Source organism: Cetorhinus maximus, chromosome 2, assembly GCF_964194155.1.
Source record: "Cetorhinus maximus chromosome 2, sCetMax3.hap1.1, whole genome shotgun sequence".
Taxonomy (NCBI): domain Eukaryota; kingdom Metazoa; phylum Chordata; class Chondrichthyes; order Lamniformes; family Cetorhinidae; genus Cetorhinus; species Cetorhinus maximus.
In genome coordinates, this window is record NC_135880.1 from 176,348,523 (window position 1) to 176,372,804 (window position 24,282).

General features: G+C 40.7%; 1 protein-coding gene across 1 annotated transcript in view; it reads right to left on the minus strand.

Moving 5' to 3' along the window:
- Positions 1-4,723: 4,723 nt before the first annotated feature.
- ecpas (Ecm29 proteasome adaptor and scaffold) overlaps positions 4,724-24,282 on the minus strand; it is a 108,052-nt gene continuing 88,493 nt past the window's right edge. The window contains exons 38-49 of the mRNA XM_078571174.1: positions 23,900-23,966; positions 23,315-23,406; positions 21,540-21,606; positions 18,050-18,241; positions 13,958-14,169; positions 12,065-12,108; positions 11,669-11,861; positions 10,577-10,709; positions 9,825-9,930; positions 9,622-9,710; positions 9,459-9,530; positions 4,724-7,762 (exon numbers count right to left, since the gene is read on the minus strand). Of these exons, the coding sequence (XP_078427300.1) occupies positions 7,623-7,762; positions 9,459-9,530; positions 9,622-9,710; positions 9,825-9,930; positions 10,577-10,709; positions 11,669-11,861; positions 12,065-12,108; positions 13,958-14,169; positions 18,050-18,241; positions 21,540-21,606; positions 23,315-23,406; positions 23,900-23,966 (1,407 nt within the window). The 3' untranslated portion in view covers positions 4,724-7,622. The remainder of the gene's footprint in view (positions 7,763-9,458; positions 9,531-9,621; positions 9,711-9,824; positions 9,931-10,576; positions 10,710-11,668; positions 11,862-12,064; positions 12,109-13,957; positions 14,170-18,049; positions 18,242-21,539; positions 21,607-23,314; positions 23,407-23,899; positions 23,967-24,282) is intronic.

Sequence of the window (24,282 nt, forward strand, 5' to 3'; positions counted from 1 at the left end):
CACCCAATAAAGTCCATCCTCATGGCACCCACCTTCTCATGGTTGGCCCCACACTCCAACCATTAGTCGGCCAATACATCCACCCTTGTAATACTTCCTTGGCCAATTGGAAAGCAAAAAGAGTCATTACCCAATTGGATGATGGTTGACTGCTAACCAGTCTTTTGTTCTCCATTTTCAATATTTTTATATCTGGTAAGGAGAAATGTTCAAAGAAAGTGAAAAAAAACTATCTTTTTTTAATGCCCCTATGATATATCTCCAGGGTTGCACACAGCAGTGTCCCGGAGATTGATCTTCAATTCCTGGAGACTCCAGGCCAATCCTGGAGGGTTGGAAACCCCATGGCCAATTGGAAAGGGCAAAAGCTTATCAACCAATCAGATAATTCTTGATTGCCAGTAATAAACAGCCTTTCACCACCCCACTGCACCCCCCCCTCCCCGCCTCTGCCCCAACAGCATCTCCAATACTTTAAAAACAAACCTTTTTTCCATAATCCGTGACCTCTCTTCCAGGTCACTAGCAGCAGTACCTAAAATGTGTTCTCTGATTTTTCTTTGTTGAGTGTGACCTGTTTGTTGCAACGCACAGTGCCCTTGACATATCCACATATCCGTGCACACGCAGATCTAAAGGGAAATATTGGTTGTGCATGGCCTGTTTATTGCATTGCATGACATGTTATAGATTGCTGCATGACAGTGCACACGTGCAGTTTAAAGGGATTATTGCCCTGGAGATTAATCTTTAATTCCTGGAGACCTCCAGGCCAATCCTGGAGGGTTGGCAACCAGAAGTGAAAGAATGCAAAATTTGCAAGTTATTGCAGTTACACTGTTTTGCACAGGTTATTGTTCATTTTTAAGTTTTAAGTTTAATAAATTGTCTGTGGCTTACAACTCCAGTCTGATAGAACATATAGACCAATGTGCCATTCAAAGACGAGGAGAATCACATTGCAGCATGTAATAGATGGCAGTGAGCTGGCATTGTGTATGGGTTCTCCATTTCCTGGGTTTCAATATCATTTACCTAGATATTGGGCAGTTAAAGGCACACTCGGGGGTTCACCAAACGCATGAGGTCTGCTTAGGGGAGTGGTTAATAAGGTTGACCCCAAATGAACACTCAGTGTACAACCCAAAAATGTAACACTCCCTTTCTCCGGGTAGGAACATTTCCAGGTGCTGCTGCTGGATCTGGCGAGTGGGTGGGTATTGTTTGCTGGTTTATTTGGCTGATCGGTTTGTGTTTGGCACACAAGCAGCAACAGCAGTTGACATTTACATACTGTCCTTCAATGTAAAAAAAAACCCATCCTCAAGATGGTCCACAACGGAGATGAATAAGGCAATGGACAGTGAGCCCTTGGAGAAGAGATTAAGGTGAATAGCTTGGTTGAGAAGGTGGGTTTTGAGCAGGGCTGATTAGCTGGAGAGAGGAGAGGATGTGGAAAAGTTTAGGGAGGGAGTTGGAAAGTAAAGCCAAGGCTCAAGAATCTACCACCAATTTTAGGCCAAAAGGAGGGAAAGTGTAGAAAACGTAGAGTCAGAGGAACTAAGCTTGTGGTAGAAAATATAAAGAATAATTGCAGATACATTTGAATGAGGTGCCAGCAAGAGGTTACTGTAGGTGTTGAAATAAGGGGTGGGTCACCTTCCAATAATTCACTCAAATGACTGGTATGCTTGTGTGAATACTGACATGAAGTGGTGGCATCTCATCAGTGTGATTGTGCCCTCAGTCAACACCCACACAGCTGTGCCAGTAGGTGGCAAGCAGCAAGAACCTGGGTTAATTCTTCCCCTTCTGCAACTATAGCACCCCCAGCCTGCCAGAGATTAGCCCTCAGCCCAGATTAACAATTAAACCTGGAGCCTTTCACATCTGTAACTGGTTCAGTCATACATGGGAACAAGAGTAGGCCATCCAGCCGCTTTACCGTATCCTGCCATTCAATTAGATCATGGCTGACCGGTTTCTTAACTCTATTTATCTGCCTTGGTTTTTGTGATCCTTAATACCCTTGACGTAACAAAAATCTGTTGCTCTCAATTTTGAATTGACCCCCTAGCCTCAACAGTTTTTTTTTGGGGGTGACTGCTCCAGATTTCTGAGTGAAGAAGTGCTTTAACACACAGTAGTATTTTACTCGCAATTAGTGGAGTCTTCAGATGTGAAATTAAATTGGTTTGTTCGGGTACGAAATGAAAATGTCAATGACGGAGGTGGCTGAACAGGCTGAGTGTCAGATTACATTGCTTCCAAATCTTATGTTCCTTAGTTGAATGGAGCTTTAGTTTCACATGCAATTGAATAAATCATCAATGTAATGCGAGAAAGCCAGGAAATGTCATATTTAAGCATTTTACTAAGGGGTTTGATGAGCTGCATACCATATGAGCTTGATGATGGCATCAACTGGTTATTTTTGGCAGTATTTTACTGTATTACATTGCTGGCATGAGTTAGTCACACCCACTTCTGTGTTAGCCACATTTTTCTGCTCGAGGGCTGAACGTAAGACCAGATAGCTTAGGAGACACAATGATCCCGTCTTGCCCAAAATTTATTTTTAGAGATAAGGTTCTTGCTCTGAATGGATCATTTGTTGTATTTTGTCTATTGTGTTGGAAAATCACAGAATAATCAAGAGCAGAAAGTGACTGCAGGAACACAGGATGATTAGTCGGAATCAATGGAAAAAGAAACATTCTTCAGACTGCTATATGTTCCGTGATGCTTAAGCCTAAAACGCTGGTGATATTTGGTGGGGAGAAGGGGAGCCAGCCCAACATAAATAAAGGGCTGGTTTTCGGAATATCTCTGGTTGGGACCCTTGCCCTCTTAGCTGTGAATATTACGTCTGTTCAAATTCTGAAGGGGGTTTCAAATGGGTTTGAAGTAGATTAGATGTTTCCAATAAGGAATTCGGGAGAAACTTCTTTACCAAGGAGTGGTTAGGAGGTGGAACACATTACCATATGGAGTGCTGGAGGCAAAAAGCAGCGACACATTTATGGGGAAGCTAGATAAACATGAGGGAGTAGTAGGAGATACAAAGTTTGCATCATTCACTGCACCAACAGGTGACGTATACTTAAGGTTTAGGTCATAAGTAGTTTAACAATTATATTACCTTCAAAAACATGCCCACCTTAGAAATAAGTCTAATTTGATGTATCTCTAATCCCCTACAGGTATTTACCCAATTTAAAGTTACCATTGAATCTGCACTTTGTCAGTGCATCCCAAATCATCACAAAATGCTGTGTAAAAAAAGTCTCATGTCGTCTCTGGTTCGTTTATCAATTGCCCAAATTTTGCAACATTTATGCGATAGTTACCCTCAGTTTTCTGAGTGAGAGTGCCAATCAGTGCTGGAGTAGGATTAATTTCATACTTTGGACCGGTGCTCATGAGAAACTGGATTGAAACAGTCAAACTCATTTCAAATTGGAGCCTTACAACCAGTTGAGTGAGAATATATATCACCCCACCACCATCCCGCCAGCAAACTGGGCATGATTTAATTGAAACTGCGACACCCAATTCCCTTCGTGGACATCATCAAATCATCAGTCAGCAGCATTTTATAGACAGAGGTTATAAGGGATGTGGACAAGTAGGTTTTTGGGATAGCAACACTGTTATAGTGCCAGATCCACCACAGTTTGAAGCAGGTCTAGATGATTATATACTCAGTAGTCACTTTTCCAGGATTTGCACGTTGTGCATAAGCAGTTAAATGGGGAATTTTCAGCTTCGAATACTGGGAAAAGTATTTTTTTTTAAATGAGTAAAATACTTTTCATTCCAGACAACAAAATAGCCTGTGAAGGTCACAAAATTGAAACTTTTATCTCTGCTTCGTTCCACAGATGCTGCCTGGTCTGCTGAGTGTTTCCAGCATTTTGTTTTTATTTCAGATTTTCAGCCTCTGCAGTATTTTATGTTGTCATATAGTCAACCCGTTTGTCAACTGTATAATTCTTACAATGACATAGTCCCTTTATCCTTCAATGGCAAGTCACAACTTAGCGATTATTCACTGACGACAGCCCTAGAATTTAGAAGGCAGCATTAAAATTTACATGAAAGCAAATGCCATAAAGTGAGTTCTGAAGAAGTCATATTGGACTTGAAATGTTAACTCTGCTGCCAGATCTGCTGAGTTTTTCCAGCACTTTGTTTTTTATTTTAATTAAAATCTACACACTTGTTCCGATTTCTCAAATAAATCTGCTGAGCAAGTTCCTTCAGAGGTAAATCTTTTGTGACATCAGGAGCCAAAAGCTCATTCCAACATAACACCGGTCTTTCAATCTGTTCCAAGGTCAATGACTGCAGGTTGCTGACCTCCACACAACGCTGCGGAGAATGCGTGCGACTGCCTTCCAGCCGTGAAGAATTCTAACCCTGAGCATGACCTTCGCTCTCGGGCTGTCAACTCTTTTGCTGCTGTTGCTACACATTCAGGCTTTGTGCAGTTTTACGGTGTGTTTTTTTTTTATTGGGAAAGGGGACAGACAGAGTCAAACACATCCCATCTAAAGTGAGCGGTCTTGCACACGATGGTTGGCGTAACATGGCCGCAGTTTGAGTTTTTATTTTAATTCTAGTTAAATTAGCATGTGTCTAGTCAGTGACAGCATAATCATTTACAGAATAATGCAGTTACCTGTCTTGGCAACTGGAGAATCAAACAGCAAAAAATAAGTAGTACAACAGCACAAGAGCATTTATTGATTGTGGCAATGTTAAAGTGCCTGCATCATTTTCCCTCGCCCTTAAGCGATGTCTCACGAAAAACCCAAGCATAATTTTGTTATACACATCATGCAAGCACAATTCAAATGGACATTTCTTTAAGGGCCCACAAGCATTCTCAAACAATCCTTAACACCACCACCACGCACCCCACCCCCCACCAACCCCCCCCCCCCCCCCCCCCCCAACACCCCATTCTAAATCATGTTTACTGGCGCAATAAATATCTAATGTTTATGAACCTCTCATTGTGACACTGTAAGGCCAAATGAGATCATCACAGGGATCGCAATTCCTACCAACACTTTTAGCTTCAGGATTAATTTTAAACTGGCACTGGAGGCTGGAGTTGCTAACTCTGACCTCAGTAAATTAACCTGCACCACTGGGACAATTCAAAATTAATTTTTAATATAGCGAGCCTACAGCTGTAATGAGGGTTTTTTTTGAGAACTGTGCTAGCCATCCAAGTCCCAGTTTCTCTTTTGCACAAAACAATTATGTCAAAAACATGTGTTGACAGTCAGAACAAAAGCAGATTTAATTTTCAATACAAAGCTTTCACCAGTGAATGGTTGAAGCAGCAAGTAAATGCCCACATGGGCAAGGTAACAGTGTTCAAAGTTAGTAAAATAGTGCAATCATTCTTTGTAGAAAACTCAAGGAAGGCCACGTTCTCCCTGGCTGTGGCTGACATGTTCACACCAATATTTCTCTTCTGATCGCATGAGACACACACACACACACACCCCTTGCTTTCACATTAAGTTTAGTTCAAAACAATCAAGAATTCTAAAATGCAGAGCATCATAAGTGACATTTCAGTCAGTAAACAAATCGCCATGTACTGTACTATACAACATTAAGGACAACCCAGTATCAATCACAAGTCTATACTGTCATACAGCTACAGCAATCACCATACTTCAAACAAGGACCACCTTTAATTCATTGGATTTTTAAAGTTTTAAACTCCCCATTGCGGATTCCTCACCATCACACACTGGCTCTGACCTGAAGCACGATTCAAGTAGCCTGGACAATTTTTTTCTCCTCTGCATGATGTTCCACCGAAACTTCTTAAGCAGGACCTAACTAAAATCAACTGGGGACTGGAGGACCTAAATAACCCGATAGGCATGGATATTGAACACTTGAGCTCTGACACAAGTAGGGAGTGCTCTACCATTTGGCAACACATGAATACATTGGAAATATTTGGAGAAAGGCAACATCCAACTGTTAATTTTTCATAATTCCCTTAATTCCCGTAAAAGTGCATGTGATCTACAGAAGAATTTAATACATCTCATAGTTTAAATAAAATTTATTGATGGGAATGAGGAGAATGATTATCCACCACTTTCTTCTGATCTAGCTCTAGCACATTTGAACAGGAGTCTTGCCCCACCAAAGGTGAGTATCGCGATTCTTAATTACTCGGTACTGATGGCCAGTCAGGAGGGCTCTTTGGATTTGGTGTGTAATAATATCAGGTGGGGTCTTCCAGACTGTTTTACGTAGGACTGAATTTAAAAGAAAAAGTTCAAAACTATGAGATTATAGTTTGAAAGATTAAGTTACAACATTTTAAGTTTTCGTTTGGCAAGCAACTAAAAACATTTGAAAGGAGCAGCTTAAAGAATCCAGCTCATAATCTAAATAATAAAATAAACAAACTCCAATTTAATCTAATTGATCCAAATAATTAATTAGCAAATTTGTGACATACTTGGAGTAAAGGTTGACCTTTCAGGATATATGCGTAATCTTGATAATCAGCTTTTGCACCTGAAGAAACCAGTGCTTTTGTTACAATTACAAGCACAGCAAAAAGCTTCACACACCCTAGATGGTTCATCTCCACTCAAATGTGAAATATATGGTGAATGCGGAATAATTCCTGGGCGACACCACTTCCATTTCACAAGTAAATGGTGGAGTGGACAGATCCAACATGGCAATAATGGCTGTATAATCAAAAACGTGGCATTCCTTCATATCTTCCCAGTGCTCAAATTATGCAGAAACAAAACTCAATGAAAACTTTCTGAATGAAATGCAGGCATGAAATAGGTAGTGCTAAACTTTTACTCAGCTGAACAGGAACGGAATACTGGCAACACCAACAAATGCCGGAATTACCACTAAAAGAGTTAATGTCCGAATTGCATTTCGGAGTGCATGTTATGTGCACAACTGACAGGAGAAATATACAACTTTTAACCCATTTAACACGTTAGAAACACCACTTCAATGGCAGTATACAATGACACAGAAAGTGGAGGCACAATGCACCTTTGGACAGCAGTGTGCTATATGGTTTAGAATTTAACATAATTTACATGTCTTTATGTTGTAACTTATTAGCCTAACAATTAACCTTACTAGACCTGGTACCACCAAACCCAACTATTTTCAACTGAGTTGTTTTTTTCTGGTGCAGTTGGTGAAAATTGTCCCCCTAATTCTGAGCCACTGCTTGGCATATTGCATAAACTAAACTTCCCACAACCGCAACCCCTCATCAGCTTCTGCATTTTCCTGCTACACTGGAAGGTGACAAGATGCGGACATATGATTTGCATCATGCGCAGATACGAGAATCTGCGAAACGTGACTTAACTGAATGAGCGCACAAACCCACATCTGAAAAGGGAATTTACCACACTCACACCTCCTCTGAGCAGCAGGTACCACACTGGTCTTTTACTCTAAACGGGCCAACAGACCTGACAACATAGGAAGCAACATTTTAGATTTGATATATCCAGACAGGATAGGCAGATTTTGGGTTGTCAAGTCTTCAGCTGAAGTTATTCTGTTGCAGAACATGGGTTGTAGCAGGGTTATGGGAGATTTGCAAGGTGTTTCTTAAGGTCCAAGGCCTTGTCTTTCAATTCCGGCCTTTTGTCTGATTCCATGCTGGATAGGGATTTAAGAATTATGGCCCTCTTCTCAGATGTCAATGTCGCCCACTGATGTGTCTCTGGAAAAATAATCAGATGTTACAAATGCAAACTGTAACAGAATATATAACTGGTGATTAGAGAAAATATTGGGAGTATTGTGCATCAGCCCTGGTTCAGTGGGTAGCACTGTCGCCTCTGACACTCAGGATCCTGAATTCAAGTCCCACTCCAGGGCTTGAGCACAAAAATCAAGACAGACACTCCAGTGGAGCACCGAGGGAGTGCTGCACTGCTGGAGGTGCCGTCTTTTGAGTTAAATCGAGGCCCCCTCTGCCTCTTTGGGTGGATGTAAGAGAACCATCACGCTATTTCAAAACACAGCAGGGGAGTTATTCTCGGTGGCCTGGCTAATATTCATCACTCAATCAGCATCACAAAAAAATGGATTACCTCGTCATTATCACATTGCTGTGTGTGGGATCTTGCTGTGTGCAAATTGGCTGCTGTGTGTCCTACATTACAACAATGACTACACTTCAAAAGTACTTCATTGGCAGTAAAGCGTTTTGAGACATCTGGTGGTTGTGAAAAGTGCTATATAAATGCAAGTCTTTCTTTCTTTTATTCAGGGTCCTCACATATACTTAAATAAGTTAAAGTATTCTTGGCTTTATTTTCTCAGGGAAAGAGGCAAAACACTAAAAGCCAGGCAGAAAAAGGAGGGGGTGGCGCTGGTGGTCTTGTTTACCCAGACTTCAGTGGGCAGAGATGGGAATTGTATCTCGAGCTATAAGGGTAGGTTCCAACAATCTAATGGAGCATTTGTGCGCTTGCTAGCGATATGGTAGCTGCTCAAACATGGTTAATTTGGGACCTCACAAATTGGTATCCCTTATCTCACAAACAATGAGGGATTCCTTCTGGCAATAGAGTCCCATCCTGTGAAGGGGCAAGAGAAATTGTTGAAGTAGTCTTTGAAAAAATAATGCTCTGCATTGGTCTGTCGTATGTGAATAAACCCTTTAAAACATCATGGTTGTGCAAGGCCAGTTTATTCAATGCATGGTACTGTTACATTTTGTTGCATGCATGAACAGTACTTAACATGGAACAAGGCCTTATGGTAACTTCCAGGCTGCTACCCGACGTGCAAGCATGCAGCTTAGTGGGAATATTGCGGCAAACCAACCCTAGACTCTTCTAGAAGTGTGTGTACCAGTAAGTGCACTGCGGGAGGGGTGCTGCAGCATTAATGGGGATGGTGGCGTAGTGATAATGTTGCTGCACTGGTAATGCAGAAGCCTGGACGAATGCCCCAGAAACACAAGTTCAAATCCGACCAGGGCATCTGGTGAGATTTAAATTCTATTAATTAATAAATCTGGAATAAAAAGCTTGTGATCAGTCAGTAATGGTGACCATGAAACCACTTGGTTGTTGTAAAAACCCAACTGGTTCACAAATGCCCTTTAGGGATGGAAATCTGTGTCCTTATGGAATGTGGCCCACATATGACTCCAAACCCACGGCAATCTGGGTGACTCTTAACTATCTCTGAAATGGTTAACCAAGACACTAAGATGGCTCTTCACCATCTTCTCAAGGGCAATTAAGGATGGGCAATAAATGATGCTCATGCTTGTCAGTGATGCTCACATTCCATGAAAAATTTGGAAGCAGCGCATAAAATCTTTAATTTGTTGCCGATGACTGTCTCAGGTAATAGCTGATGACTTTCTTGCAGTGTTGGATAAATAACCTTAAAATGCTCACCATCCAGTTTTTTAAATAGAAGTTCCAATATCGATAAAGCTTCTGCCCGTACTGACGAGTAGCTCTTGTTTTCTTTAAAAAAAAGGGAACATTTAAAATCCTGAAAGATTTTATTCAACTTTTGCTTGAACCTTGCAAGTTCTCGACTTTGATGTTAACTCACCTAGTGGAAACGTAAGTGCCAAGCAGGTATCTTTCAGGATTTCAGTTAATGCACTTGCATTTTTGCTGTCTTGGCTGAGAAGCAATAAGCTGTGGGAACAATTGTTTTGTTAGTGAATTTTTTTTGAAGCAATTCACTAATGGGATTCTTAAAAATTGGGTAATAAGATTGCACATTCAAAATGGTGCATTTTTTCCTTTTACCCTTGGAAGTAGGAGTTCATGGCTTGAAGCACTCCAAGTTGGACTCTCCATGTACTCAACTGTAGTCTTTCACACATCAAGTGACACATTTCTAAACGGTACTGAGCTGCAGAAAAGACAAAGATATTTTCATTATCATGTCACCAAACAGGATGACGGCCCAAAGCAAATTTAGTGCAGTTTAAGAATAAAACGGACCAGGGAAAAGGGGTGTTCTAGCCACTATAACTACAATGGCCTGAAAATCTGCACTACCCCACAATGAACTGTGTGTAAAAATATCACTATGGCAACTTTTAAAATGGGCAAAAACTACTGACTTACTAATTGATTTTCCCGTGGCATCGCACGCGGAGATCAAGGCCAAGTATAATCTTTAAGAGATAGATGAAGGAGATAATTGGACTAACATACATATGTGAGGTCAAGGGAACTTTTAATAGAAAAAGTTGAGGCAAAAGATTGACACAAGTGTAGGAAAGAAGTGCACCACAGACCAAGATTTTTATTATGTTATAGGTAATTTCAATTGTGCTATTTTTTAGCATTTACTATCCAGGCACAAAGAACAGATGACAAAAAAAAACCACAGTGACAGTTCAGTGCCCCCTTCACAGCTGTGCTGCTGCCCATGAATACTGTGGAAGTGCAATTGTTTGGCTCATTCAAAATGTTTGAAGTTTTTTTTTAAGTGGATTGAGTGAATGAAAATTTTATGAAGGATCATTCTGAGGTTTATTGTCAAGTCCTACCTTGTGTTTCTGGAGTGCTGGGCCATGCTTTCCCTAGAGTTTCAAAAGCACAAAGTAGATATTCCATTCGTAGCTCTTTCTCTCTCTCCTCCTCTTCATGATCCTCTTCCCTGGAGGATCCAGCTGCTGTACTCTGTAAAGTGAAAAATTCCACGCTAAGAACATAGGAAATAGGAGGAGTAGACCATTCAGCCCCTCGAGCCCGCTCCACCATTCAATTAACCATGGCTGATCTGATTGCGGCCTCAACTCCAATTTTCTGCCTGCTTCCCCCCACCCAACACACAACCCTCGACTCTCCTAGAGTTTAAAAATCTATCTCAGCCTTGAATATATTCAATGACCCAGCCCCAGAGCTCTCTGAATGGATGTGAGACTTCAGCAGAGTCATGAGCTCTGGAAAGGAAAGAATCCTTCTACCTGAAAGAGGAAACAGAACTAAATGATGTGAATGCTTCTTTTGCAGTCAAAGGTAGAGAGGCAAAGTCTGCTGACGGTTGGAGAATCAAGGTTTGAATCAATGCAGAGGGGATAACCTAACTGTTCATGAAGAACTGCAAGAAACAAGTATCTGTCTTGGAGGGTATTGAGAAAGGAAGAGACGGAGGTTCAGCTGTAGCAGAAAAGGTTGAGAGGCATTAAGTGCATGCAATATTAAAGAAATTGATCAATGTAGATTTTATGATGCATTATGAAGACAGTGTGATACATTATAAGACATTATGAAGACAGTGTGAGACATTATAAGACATTATGAAGACAGTGTGAGACATTATAAGACATTATGAAGACAGTGTGAGACATTATAAGACATTATGAAGACAGTGAAATATATTAGACTATTAAGCAACAGCTGCCTTCAATAACTAAACCATATTAACAACTTTGGGTTAATATTTCTCAATTTCATTTTGTGAATCACATGGAGCAAAATAAATCAATATATATACATAAAAAAAAAACTCCTATCCTGGTTGGTAGTAACTGACAGAAATAATACTCAGAAATAAACTTCAGGGCCACCAAAATCTACTAACTTACAAATCCTTTCATCACCAGGGTTGCATGTTTCCGCTTGTGTAATTAAATTACCTTTTTAATAACGGGAAACAGAATATCCACCAAATCCTTGAAACGATCTTCTTTCGTGGCTTGCAATATGTTGGCAGTGCACTTCAAAGCAAGCATCTTGTAGCGGAGGTTTTCCTTGTGACACTCTTTTAACATGACCTGAATGATGGCATCTATACTGGGCTGGTCAGTCACCGTCTTCTGCAACTCCGCACTTGGTACAAAGTTCAAAAGGTAAAGAAGAATGGTAGGGTGGACATAGACAAGATCTTCTATTGAACAGAAATGGTTTTAGCTAATTGCAAATGATGCTGTCTTTCATGGTTCTTAATATAGCTTATTATATTATTGACTGACTTACTTTAATAATACAGAAATGAACTGAATCACAATGCTGTGTTCCTGATTAATGTTTACCTGCATGCAGCCACCACACTGTCAACAGCTTTCAACAGCTCCTCCTGAAAGAAGAGAAAATTTTCTTATACAGAATTCTGCCTCCTTTGCCTCTCCCCACCAATAACACTTACTTAAACAAAGACAGCTCTCCCAATGACTCAATCCTTATTGTTGATAACTTTGAACTGCAGATGAGAAAGGCCATTCAGTCCATCTTGATCCATCTTTCCTAAAGTCCCCCACTGTAGCATTCAATTGTTGAAGTGATTTCATGTATTTTACCTCCACTATTATATCTAGAAGTCTAACTGTCTATATGTTTGCATATTCCTCAATAGGTATGAAGGATTTTCCAATATCAGTCCTAAAACTACTTTTGACTAAGTTTAAACTCATTTCCCTTTGTTTTCCTCCTGCAATTTAATTTAAAATAATGTTCCAGGTTAACAATTCCCATTCCTTTAACAATGTTATATTGCTCTAAGAACTCCTCGCTGACCGCTGTTTAGCTTGAAAAGCCCAAGTTTCTCCAGGCTTTGCTAATAACTAGAAAGTGGTGCTTTGCTACACTGTTCCAATGCATGAAGAAACACCCTTGTTTCTTGGTGACCAGACCTGGACACAGTATCTAAGGTGGAATCTGACCAGCGTCCTATACAGTTTTGATTCTTACCTCGTTTGACTTTGGAAGCTGTAAAGTGTAGTAAAAACTCACTGCTATGCACAACCACAAAAGCAATTAAAGGGGATGTATATTTCAAACAGCAGATAGTGGGCAGCAGTCCTACTCAGAGATGGGAAATTCTACATATGAACATATGAATTAGGAGCAGGAGTGGGCCATTTGGCCCCTCGAGCCTGCTCCACCATCTGATAAGATCACGACTGATCTGATTGTGGCCTATCCCCGATATCCTCCGACTCCACTGTTAGTCAAGAATCTATCCCTTCAAAATTTTCATTGACCCTGCCTCTACTGGTCTCTGGGGAAGAGAGCTCTAAAGATTCACAACGTTCAGAAAAAATTTCTTCTCATCTCCGACTTAAATGGGAGACCCGTTATTTTTAAACTGTGCCCCATAGTTCTCGTCTCTCTCACACGGGGAAACATCCTTTCAGCATCCACCCTGTCAAGTCCCCTCAGGATCTTATATGTTTCAATGAGATCACCTCTCATTCTTCTAAACTCCAATGGACACAGGCCCAGTCTGTCCAAACTTTCCTCATAAGATAACCACCACCCACACCCCCACCCCCAATATCAGGAATCCGTCGAGTGAACCTTCTCTGAACTGCTTCTAATGCATTTATATCCTTTCTCAAATAAGGAGACCAAAACTGTACACAGCACTTCAAATATTGTCACACCAACACCCTGTACAACGGCAGCAAAAAACCCTACTTTTATATTCCATTCCCCTTGCAATGAATGATAACATTCCACTTGCTATGAATGATAACATTCCACTTGCTTTCCTAATCACTTGCTGTGCCTATATACCAATTTCTTCTGATTCATGTACCAGGACATCCTGATCCCTCTGTACCGCGGAGTTCTGCAATCTCTCTCCACTTAAATAATTTGCTGTTTCTCCCTGCCAAAATGGACAAGTTCACATCTTCCCACATTATACTCCACCCACTTTTACATTGCCTCTAAGCATTAACATGAAACTGTAAACAAGAGATGGAGGTGAAATAGATTGTAACGAAAAATCAATGTACCAAATTTGGCAGTATATAAAGAGGAAGACAGGGTATTATAATCACAAACATATCACTTAAAGGAAATAACTAACAACATCTACTCATTAAAATCCCTTTTTAAACAAATTTCCTTAGGGTTCTATTTTTAAAAAAAGGTTCACCTATTCAGTTCTATGTAATGCAAAATTAAATGGGATCTTCTACCTTGCCCGTCCATGTTCGGCCAGATATTCCTTGTAAAAGTGCATTCAATATCAGTCCTAAGTGTGGTGGAACCAACGAACCCGCCTGCTGTTTGGCAATGGATGCCATAGCGGCAGCTCCTTGTGCTTTCATCTTCCATGACTGGGACTGCAGTGCCTTTTGTGTAATGGTGATCAATTCTTGCATGTACAGTCGTATTCCACCAAAACTGCCTGCAACAAAAGCACAACTATTAACCTATCAGTGCAAGCTACAAATAGAAACAAATGGCCACTTTAATTGAGATTAAAATCTTGCCATTTGGCTAGGAGTTTTTTTATTTTATCCACTGATTAGTGAATTCTCTCCACCCCCAACCCCCCAGTGCTTCAAGTGAAAATTTACAAAAACCTTTGCAAGTGCGGAACACAGGTTAACCTTTGTTTGGAATAAAAACAAAAATGCTGGCAAAACAGGAGGTCTGGCAGCATCTGTGGAGAGAGAAACAGAGTTAATGTTTCAAGGTGCAACATCTGCCCCTTTACCTGCTCCCTGCTCGCCGTCCAAGGCCCCAAACACACCTTTCAGGTGAAGCACTTGCACCTCCTTCAATTTGGTCTACTGTATTTGCTGCTCCCAATGCAGTCTCCTCTACACTGGGGAGGCTAAATACAGACTGACTGGGTGACTGCTTTGCGGAACACCTTTGCTCAGTCTGCAAGCATGACCCAGGCCTTCCTGTCGCTTGCCATTTCAACGCACCACAAAGATGCTGCCAGACCTGCTCAGTTTTTCCAGCATTTTTATTTTTATTTCAGATTTCAAGCATCCGCAGTATTTTGCTTTTACCTCTATTAGGGCTTGGAACTGGGTCCATGCTGTGGATTCACTCCTGGGCATTTTTTTTCTTAAGGTTTGTTGGATTTGAACTAAACTTTGTCAAATTCCCTTGTGGAGCATCCCATCCCTTCCAGACTGTGGTGCAATCTAGTCTACAAGTATTGAATGTATATCATTTTTGAGCACAAATATAGGATAATATTGCTTAGTTTGTTCCAGAAGAGTGAAAAATAGATTATTTCTTTACACCCAAGTGTAATTTTTACACTTTAGTCAAGTGTTAGTTCATCTACTGCAAAACACTGGTAGTTTTTGGCAATCAACTGCAGATAATATCATAGTTGATTATTTCTACAAAGGCATCAACACTCAAGCTGTACTCATATTCCTGGTTGCCAATTGTCTGCCACGACTCTAGCTGGTTCTCTAACTAAACAAAAAACACACACGCACACAGCACTGTAAACCCATCTGAAAAATTCTCAATGATGGGGGAACCCAACACTTGAGTATGAAAGACAAGGTTGAAGTTGTTCGCAACCATCTTCAGTGCCAAGTGGATGATCCATCTTGGCCTCCCTCCTGATGCCACCAACACAGATGCCAGACTTCAGCCAATTTGAATCACTCTACATATCAAGAAATGGTTGAGCTTTAGGCCCTGATAACATTTTGTATGTAATGCTGAGTGCTCCAGAACTAACCGTGCCCCTAGCCAAGCTGTTAAAGTACAGCCAAAATGCTGTGATCTACTCAACAATATGGTAAATTGCCCAGGTAAGTCTCCTCTACAAAAGGCAGGGACAAATCCAATCTTGCCAATTACCACCACATCAGTCGACTATCAATCATCAGCAAAAGGTTGGAAGGTGACGTCCACAGTGCTATTAAGTGGCACTTACTCAGCAATTACCCTGTTATGATGCCCTGTTTGGATTCTGCTAGGACCACTTGGCTCTGGGCCTCATTACATCCTTGCTCCAAACATAAAGGTGAATTCCACAGGTGGTGAGGTCCTTGACATCAATGCAACATTCCACCCAAGTGTGGCATCCAGGAGCCACATAATCGAAGCCAGTGATCGGGAAGAAAACTCCCCACTGGTTGGAGTTATACCGAGCACAAAATTGAGATTGTTGGAGGCCAATCATCTCAGCCATAGGGCATCACTGCAGGAGTTCCTCAGGGTAGCGTCCTAGGCCCAACCACTTTAAGCTGCTTTAGCATTGATCTTCCTTCCATCATAAAGATCAGAAATGTGGATATCCACTGATGATTGCAAAATATTCAGTTCTATTTGTAACTTCTCAGATACTGAAGAAGTCAGTGCCTTCATGCAGCAAAATCTGGACAACAATCAGGGTTGGGCTGATAATTAGCAAATAACATTAAGGTCATACATACGCAGGCAATGAACAGCTGCAACAAGAGAGATTCTAGTCATCTCCTACGAACATACAAATTATAAGCAGGAGTAGGCCACTCGGCCCTTCAAGCCTGCTCCGCCATTCAATAAGATCATGGCTGATCTGATTTTAACCTCAATTTCACATTCCTACCTACCCCTTTCAGCTCCTTGCTTATCAACAATCTATCTACTTTTGCCTTAAAGATGTTCAGAAGACTCTGCCTCAACCACCTTTTGAGGAAGAGAATTCCAAAGTCTCTCAACCCACTGAAAACATTTTTTTTCCCCATCTCTGTCTTAAATGGGAAACCCCTTATTTTTAAACAGTGTACTAGATTCTCCCACAAGAAGAAACAGCCTTTCCACATCCACTCTGTCAAGTCCCCTCAGGATCTTATATACAAACAAGGAACAGGAGTAGGCCATTTGGCTCCTCGAGTCTGCTCCGCCACTGAATAAGATCATGGCTGATCTGATAGTAACCTCAAATTTGCATCCCGCCTACCTCAGACAACCTATCACCCCCTTGCTTACCAAGAATATATCCACCTCTGCCTTAAAAACATTCAGGCTCTGCTTCCACCGCCTTTTCAGGAAGAGAGTTCCAAAGACCCACGACATTCTGAGAGAAATCAATTTGCCTAATTTCTATTTTAAATGGGTGACACTTGATTTTTAAACAGGAACCCACGTTCTAGATTCTCCCACAAGAGGAAACATACTCTCCACATCCACCCTGTCAAAATCTCTTTGGATTTTATATGTTTCAATCAAGTCGCTTCTTATTTATCTAAACTCCAGCAGATACAAGCCTAGCCTGTCCAATCTTTCCTCATAAGGCAACTTGCCCATTCCAGGTATTAGTTTGGTAAACCTTTTCTGAACTGCTTCCAATGCATTTACATCCTTCCTTAAATATGGTAACCAATACTGCACACAGTACTCCAGATGTGGTCTCACCAGTGGTCTGTATAACTGAAGCATAATCTCCCTACTTTTGTATTCAATTCCCCTCACAATAAATGATAACATTCTATTAGCTTTCCTAATTACTTGCTGTACCTGCATACTAGCCTTTAGCAATTTTACAGCGAAGGTTCATTAAATTGGTACCTGGGATGAGGAGGTTGTCCTACGATGAGAGGCTGAGTAAATTGGGCCAAATTCTCTGGAGTTTAGAAGAATGAGAGGCAATCTCATTGAGACCTATGAAATTCTGAACAGGTTTGATAGGGTGGACGCCGAGAGATTGTTTCCATTGGTCGGGGAATCTAAAACATGGGGGCACAGTCTTGGGATAAGGGGTCGATCATTTAGGGCTGCAATGAGGAGAAATTTCTTCACTCAAAGGGTTGTGAATCTTTGGAATTCTCTACCTCACATGGTTGTGGATGCTCTGTCGTTGAATACATTTAAGACTGGGAAAGACAGATTTTTGGTGTCTCAGGAAATTAAGGGATATAGGAGTGGGCGGGAAAATGGAATTGAAGCCCAAGATCAGCCATGATCATATTGAATGGCGGAGCAGGCTCGATGAGCTGTGTGGTATACTCCTGCTCCTATTTCTTATGTTCTTAAATTATGACTTCCTGTACAGTGAATGCAAAACAAAATTAAATGTAAGAATTAAATTCACACATAGGATCAGAACTGTTGCAGCAAGAGATATGAATATCCTGTAACACTTAAGGGAAATTAAGTCAACGTTATGGTGGGAGGAAAATGGTCCTGCATGATTCACTGGTCTCATTTCCGGAAATCAGTCAAGTTACTGAACTTGGTCCACCTTTTAAACACTGAGTTAAAAATAAGGAAATTCTGTTCATTAAACAGGTTGAAATTTGTACAAATAATGTTTTACCTACCAGGTACATTCTCTTGCCATGCTTCAGTCCAGAGATCAGACTCACTGGTTTCCCCTTTATCTTCATCTGGGATTTCATGCATCCCAAGAAATGCAAGGGGCAAGGCCACTGCTGCATGGTGCTTGATTATATCGGGGCTGTGACGTGAGATAGCATGTACTGTCAATGCACATGCTGATCGATACACTTGCTCTGAAAAGGCACAAGGTAGGCCAATTCCATAAATCAGTTAAACAGGCCTTATTTAGTTTAAAAATAAACTATGCACTCTTACAAATTGCAGCAAGATACAGGCGCTATTTCATACTCGCTGTATCTCTTTCTGAGTGTGAAACAGTTTCTGTTTTCAAATTGCATCTCTTTTAGGCATCTGCCCATTTAAGTATTAACAGAAATATGCTAGCACCAAGGGTAAACTCACACAGAACCACACAAAGATACAGCACAAGCAGGAGGTCTTTTGGCCCACCTTTGTGCTAGCTCTTTTGAAATAGCTATCCAATTACTCCCACTTCCCTGCTCTTTCCCCATAGCCTTGCACAAGGAAGGCTTCTGCATTTATCCAATTTCCTTTGAAAGGTTATTAACGAATCTGCTTCCACCACTCTCTCAGGCTTCATCCAGATCATATGTCACTGTGTAAAAATATTTTTCCTCATCTTGCTTCCGATTCTTTTTTCAGTTATCATAAATCTAGTTATTGACTCTTTTGTCATTGGAGAGTTTTCTCCTTATTCACTCTCTCAAAACCCTTCATGATTTTGAGCACTCTATTAAATCTTTCCTTAACCTTCTCTGCTCTAAGAAGCATGATCCCAGCTTCTGTGTAACTGAAGTTCTCATCCTTAGAAAATCTTGGTAAATCCCCTCTGCATTCTCTCTAAAGCATCCTTTTTAAAGTGTTCTGCCCAGACTTGGTTACAAAACTCCAGTTGGCGTCTAATCAGTGATTTACAAAGGTTTAGCATAACATCCTTGCTTTTGCACTCTATGCCTCTGCTAATAAAGCCAAGGATCTGTTATGTTTTTTTTAAAAAAGTCTTCTCAATTTGTCCTGCCACTGCTAAAGATTAGTGTACATTTACCGCTGGCACTCTCTGTTTCTGTATCCTCTTTACAATTGTCCCATTACCATGATACCTGCCCCATCTCATTCTTTTTACCAAAATGTAACACTTCACACTTCTCTGCATTAAGCTGCACTTGCCATGTGTCTGTCCATTTCAACTTGCTGTTTAGGCTCTCCTGAACTCTATTACCATTCTCTTCATGGTTGACAAAATTCCCACGTGTTGTATGATGTGCAAACTTGGAAATTATGTCCTGTATTCCAAAGTCCAGGTTATTAAAAAAAAATCAGGATGAGCATTGATCCTTTTACCTACCTTGGGGGTGGCAGGGCGGGGAGCAAATAACCACTGCATACTTTCCTCCATTCTGAAAAACAACCATTCCCTACAACTCTCAGCTTGCTGTCTCTTAGCCAATTTCTTATTTACTCTGCCACCATCCCTTTAATTCCACAAACATTGATTTTGCTAACAAGTCTATTATGTGATATTTTATAAAAGACCTTTCCAAAGTCTATATACACATCAACTGCACTACCTTCATCAACTCCCTCCATTACATTGTGCATGATAGCTAGAAGTTCTTTCTCTTAAGTCTGTTCTTGTAGTTTTTTTTTTAAACCAGCTGCTCTTTTCAGTTAGCTCCAACTAGCAACCACCCTGTTGCTAAGTTGTGCTTCACTGGTGTCAGCAGATATTAACGATGAAGGTCAACCATAAAATCAGTGAAAGAGACAAAGCATTAGTCAGTTGCTGTTGACCCATTTTGTACATAGAATTGCATATATTGAATTACATATCATCTTTATGTACAAATTCTAAAGCTGAGATTATACTTTCCTTTTATTTATTATAATGGCTTTTCATATAGACTTTAAAAGGATTTAAACCAATTCAGACTTCACTTCTTCACCAATGTTCTTATTTTATGAAAATGTGAACACTGAAAGGAAGTACTTCAGTATCCTCGTTAATTTCTGGTTATAATCTAATAACTCACAAACCTTTGCTCTCAGGTTTTCAACCTCACATTTAACAATTTGTCATGATCTAGTTGTGTAAACTTTAATGTTCGTCTTAATATTTCTTTAGATTTGCTCTTCATATTGCCTTCCATGCTTATCCTTTCCATGTTTTCATTATACCCTTGAGGCCCACATAGCCTCCTTTCAAACCTCTTCCCTTATTCAACACTTTCTAAAACTGAAGTAGATCTTTATTTAAAAATGGTATATATTTGGCGATTTGTGAATTGCACCTCCAGCTCTCTCTTTCCTCTTCCCTATTTAGACACTTACTTTCCAAGGAGTATGAATCTTTCTTATTCTTCCTAACAAAATGTACTACCTCACACTTATCGATACTAAAGTCCAATTGCCACTTACATGTCTATTCTGCAAGTTTAATTCTTCCTTTATTTTATTGCAGTCTTCCTATCAAACTACACTACCCCCAAATTGGTGCCATCTGTATTTATGGCTCAAAAACCTGACAAAGGATTGAAGGACTCAAAATGGAATAATCCTGCAAGGGCACAACTTGCTGGCAACAAAAGCTATTAGCAATTTAACTGGGCATGGACATAATTTACACAGAAAAATCCATGAAGAATATCAACAGGTGACAGGATATACTGATTTTGATATAATGTGGCTATAAGAGCAAATCAGAGGCTAGGAATCCTATGGCAAGTAACTCACCTCTTGACTCCTCAAAGCCTGTCCACCATCTACAGGACACAAGTCTGGAGTGTGATGGAATACTGTCCACTTGCCTGGATGAGTGCAGCTCCAACAACACTTAAGAAGCTTGACACCATCCAGGACAAAGCAGCCGCTTGATTGGCTCCCCTTCCACAAACATTCATTCCCTCCACCACCGACAAACAGCTGCAGCAGTGTGTACCATCTACAAGATGCACTACCAGAAACTCACCAAGGCTCATTAGGCAGCACCTTCCAAATCCATGACTGCCACCATCTGGAAGGACAATGGCAGCACAATGGGTACACCACCACCTAGAAGTTCCCTTCCAAGCCAATCACCATCCTGACTTGCAAATATATCCCCGCTCCTTCACTGTCGCTGGGTCAAAATCCAGGAACTCCCTCCCTACCAGCATTGTGGGTGTACCTGCACCACAGGGACTGCAGCGGTTCAAGGCGGCAGCTCACCACCACCTTCTCGAGGGCAATTAGGGATGGGCAATAAATGCTGGCTCAGCCAGTGAAGTCCACATCCCGTAAATGAATTAAAAAAAAATATACAGATATATTGTGGTTGACTCTTAACTGCTCTCTGAAATGGTTTGGCAAGCCACACAATTCAAGGGCAGTTAGAGATGAGCAATAAATGCTGGCCTTGTCAGCGATGCCCACATCCCATGAAAGAATAATGAAGAAAAAAATAATAATATTTACCATCTTTTTCGAGATACCAAGTGCTGAGTTTTTGAAATAACTTTTCAGTACTACTGGTTCGTGCTGTCTGTAAGATAATAGTTCAGTTCTGGATTATTAAAAGATTCAAGAAATATGAACATACAAACATACAAAACTGATGGGGAAAAAAAGACTGCCCCAGAGAATGCCCACAGTGTCATGATTAGACTACCTTCCCCACAAGCATACCCACCCAGCTGTCATCATCAGTCCTTGATCTCCTGGAAGAGGCAGGAAAAAAACTCCAAGGCCAATCAAGGTGAAAGAAAAATCTGGGAAAATCCTCTATGACCCTCTTAGGCAATTGAACTAGTCCATAGGGCCACACAGGCCAATGCATATACACCTGGTATTTTATTGACATTTTGTAATATTTTCCAACCAGAGGCTGATCCAGGCACACACAGTGCCTGCCTGCATTCACTATATGAGTCAATAACCTGTTCTATAGGTCAACTATCTTCTGGGGGAAAAGAAGAGCTGTTCAATATCTAAACTAATCTTTTCCTTTTGTAGTTTATATATATGACTTCTGGGGTCTTCCATCCATTATCTGGACTGGTCACGAGGAGCACAATCAAATCCTTTAACATATTTACACACTGTTATCAAATCATCCCAAATTCTATGCGTTTCTAAAGGGGCTAGAAGTCTTTTAAGCCTTTCTGAATGACTCAGATCTTTTAAATAGGATTTCATCCACGAGGGTCATTTTTTGGACTTTGCTGCTATATCACCCAACAAGTGAGGGGGCAATACTGGATGCTGTTTTCCAAATGTGATTAACTGGGTATTATACCAGGACAAGACACTGTGCTATTTTAAATTGGATAGTTCTATTATGCAACCTAATGCCCTGTTTGCTTTGGCAAGTAAGCCAATGTTTGCCACCATTAGTCACACGCATCAGCAACCTTTAGAGAGTTAAAAAGCAACAATGTCAAGATCCCTTTCTCTCTCAACTGATTTTAATTCCATATGATGTGGCACCTAAGTGCACATGGTATTGTACAGTACTTGTACTATCTTTGTCAATATACATTAATTCTACCGTGATAATTTCAGACATATGCTCCTGTGAAATAGGAATGTAGCTAACACACCAAACTAATTTCAGAGGAGCAAGGGAATGGGTGGGGTGGGGGTTTGGTGTGGGGAGGGGGGGAGAAGGGGGACGAAGGAAAGTGAAACTGAGGCCACAATCAAATCAGCCATAATCTTATTGAATGTCGGGGCAGGCTCAAAGGACTGAATGGCCCACACCTATTCCTATTTCTTATGAAGAATGACCATTTAGGTGACATGTATGGTGCAACAACTAAAGCCACCATAAATTCAGCTCGAAGACCTAGGTTCAAATCCAGCGCAATCCTCCTGAATGTGAGTGCATCTGGTTGCAAGGACCCAATTTAGCACTAATTAGGATTCTCATTGAGAGTTCAGGGTAACTGGTTTTGGAAAAGGGAGAATCGAAAATTGCACTGCTACAATGAGACTTTGAAACAAGCAGTTAAGATAAGCTTTGAGGCAAAGTAAAAGGAAGCTTAGTCTGCATCTCTCAGATGCAACAATTGTTTGGGATTGCTAAATGTTGACAAGAGATTCCAAAGTACCCAAAAGTTCTGGTGTGCCTCGCCTTTTGCTGCACAAAGATTCTTCCTGTGATCAACCAAAGTGTCTTCCTTTCCTTTTATCTCCCAGTTACTTAGTACCTAAAGTCACATAACACCCGAAATAGAAATAAAGATACTCACCCGAACCAAATGGCCCAATGCCACTGCATATGCTTTCCGTATGACACTGCTACGATCATTTAGACCAGAGAGCAGGGCACTCATCAGTTTACCTGTCAGCAGTGAGACAGAACAATGTTACAACAGAATCAGGCAATGCCAATAGTTTCCCATTTCAGTCAACAGTTTCCGCTCAATGTATGGGGCATATTTTCCTTCCTATTGCTGCAACAGTTTGTTTTCAACTTAAGCTTTATTAATATTTCTTAAACATAAGAGCAAACGTAGTCACTTGACTTTGGAGTGGCATCTATGTACAATTTGGAATGCACTGCCCGGTGAAAGTGGATTCAACCGAAACTCCCAAAAGGGAATTGGATGCAAACTTGAAGGGTACAGAGGTAATGGAGAAAGAGCAGGGGGCTAATCGGAAGGCTCTTTCAAAGAACTGGCAGAGGCACGATGGGCCAAATGGCCTCCCATCTGTGATTTTATGAATTTAAGATGGAAAACAGGTATCACAGTTACACTGTTTGTGATAGTAGGCTTTTTACAGCTGTCCCCTAAAATAAACAGTTTCAAGCAGTAATTAGTCGGTATACTAACCTGCATAGGGATTTAAATCCTGTGGACATTTGGTCGTCAAAAAAACTACCACATGGGCACAGCCTCCCTGTAAATTAGAGCAGCATATTAACGAGTAAGATTTGCATTTTGATCATCTTCAATGAAGGCAATAAATTGATGATTTTAATTAACCAAACAATGGCCTTGAAAAGCATCACATGTACATAATCACTATCAAAGCGCCAATTTCAAAGTTATAAAAGCAAAAAACTGCGGATGCTGGAAATCCAAAACAAAAACAAAAATACCTGGAAAAACTCAGCAGGTCTGGCAGCATCTGCGGAGAGGAACACAGTTAACATTTCGAGTCCGAATGACCCTTCAACAGAACTAAGTAAAAATAGAAAATCATCTCTTTTCTA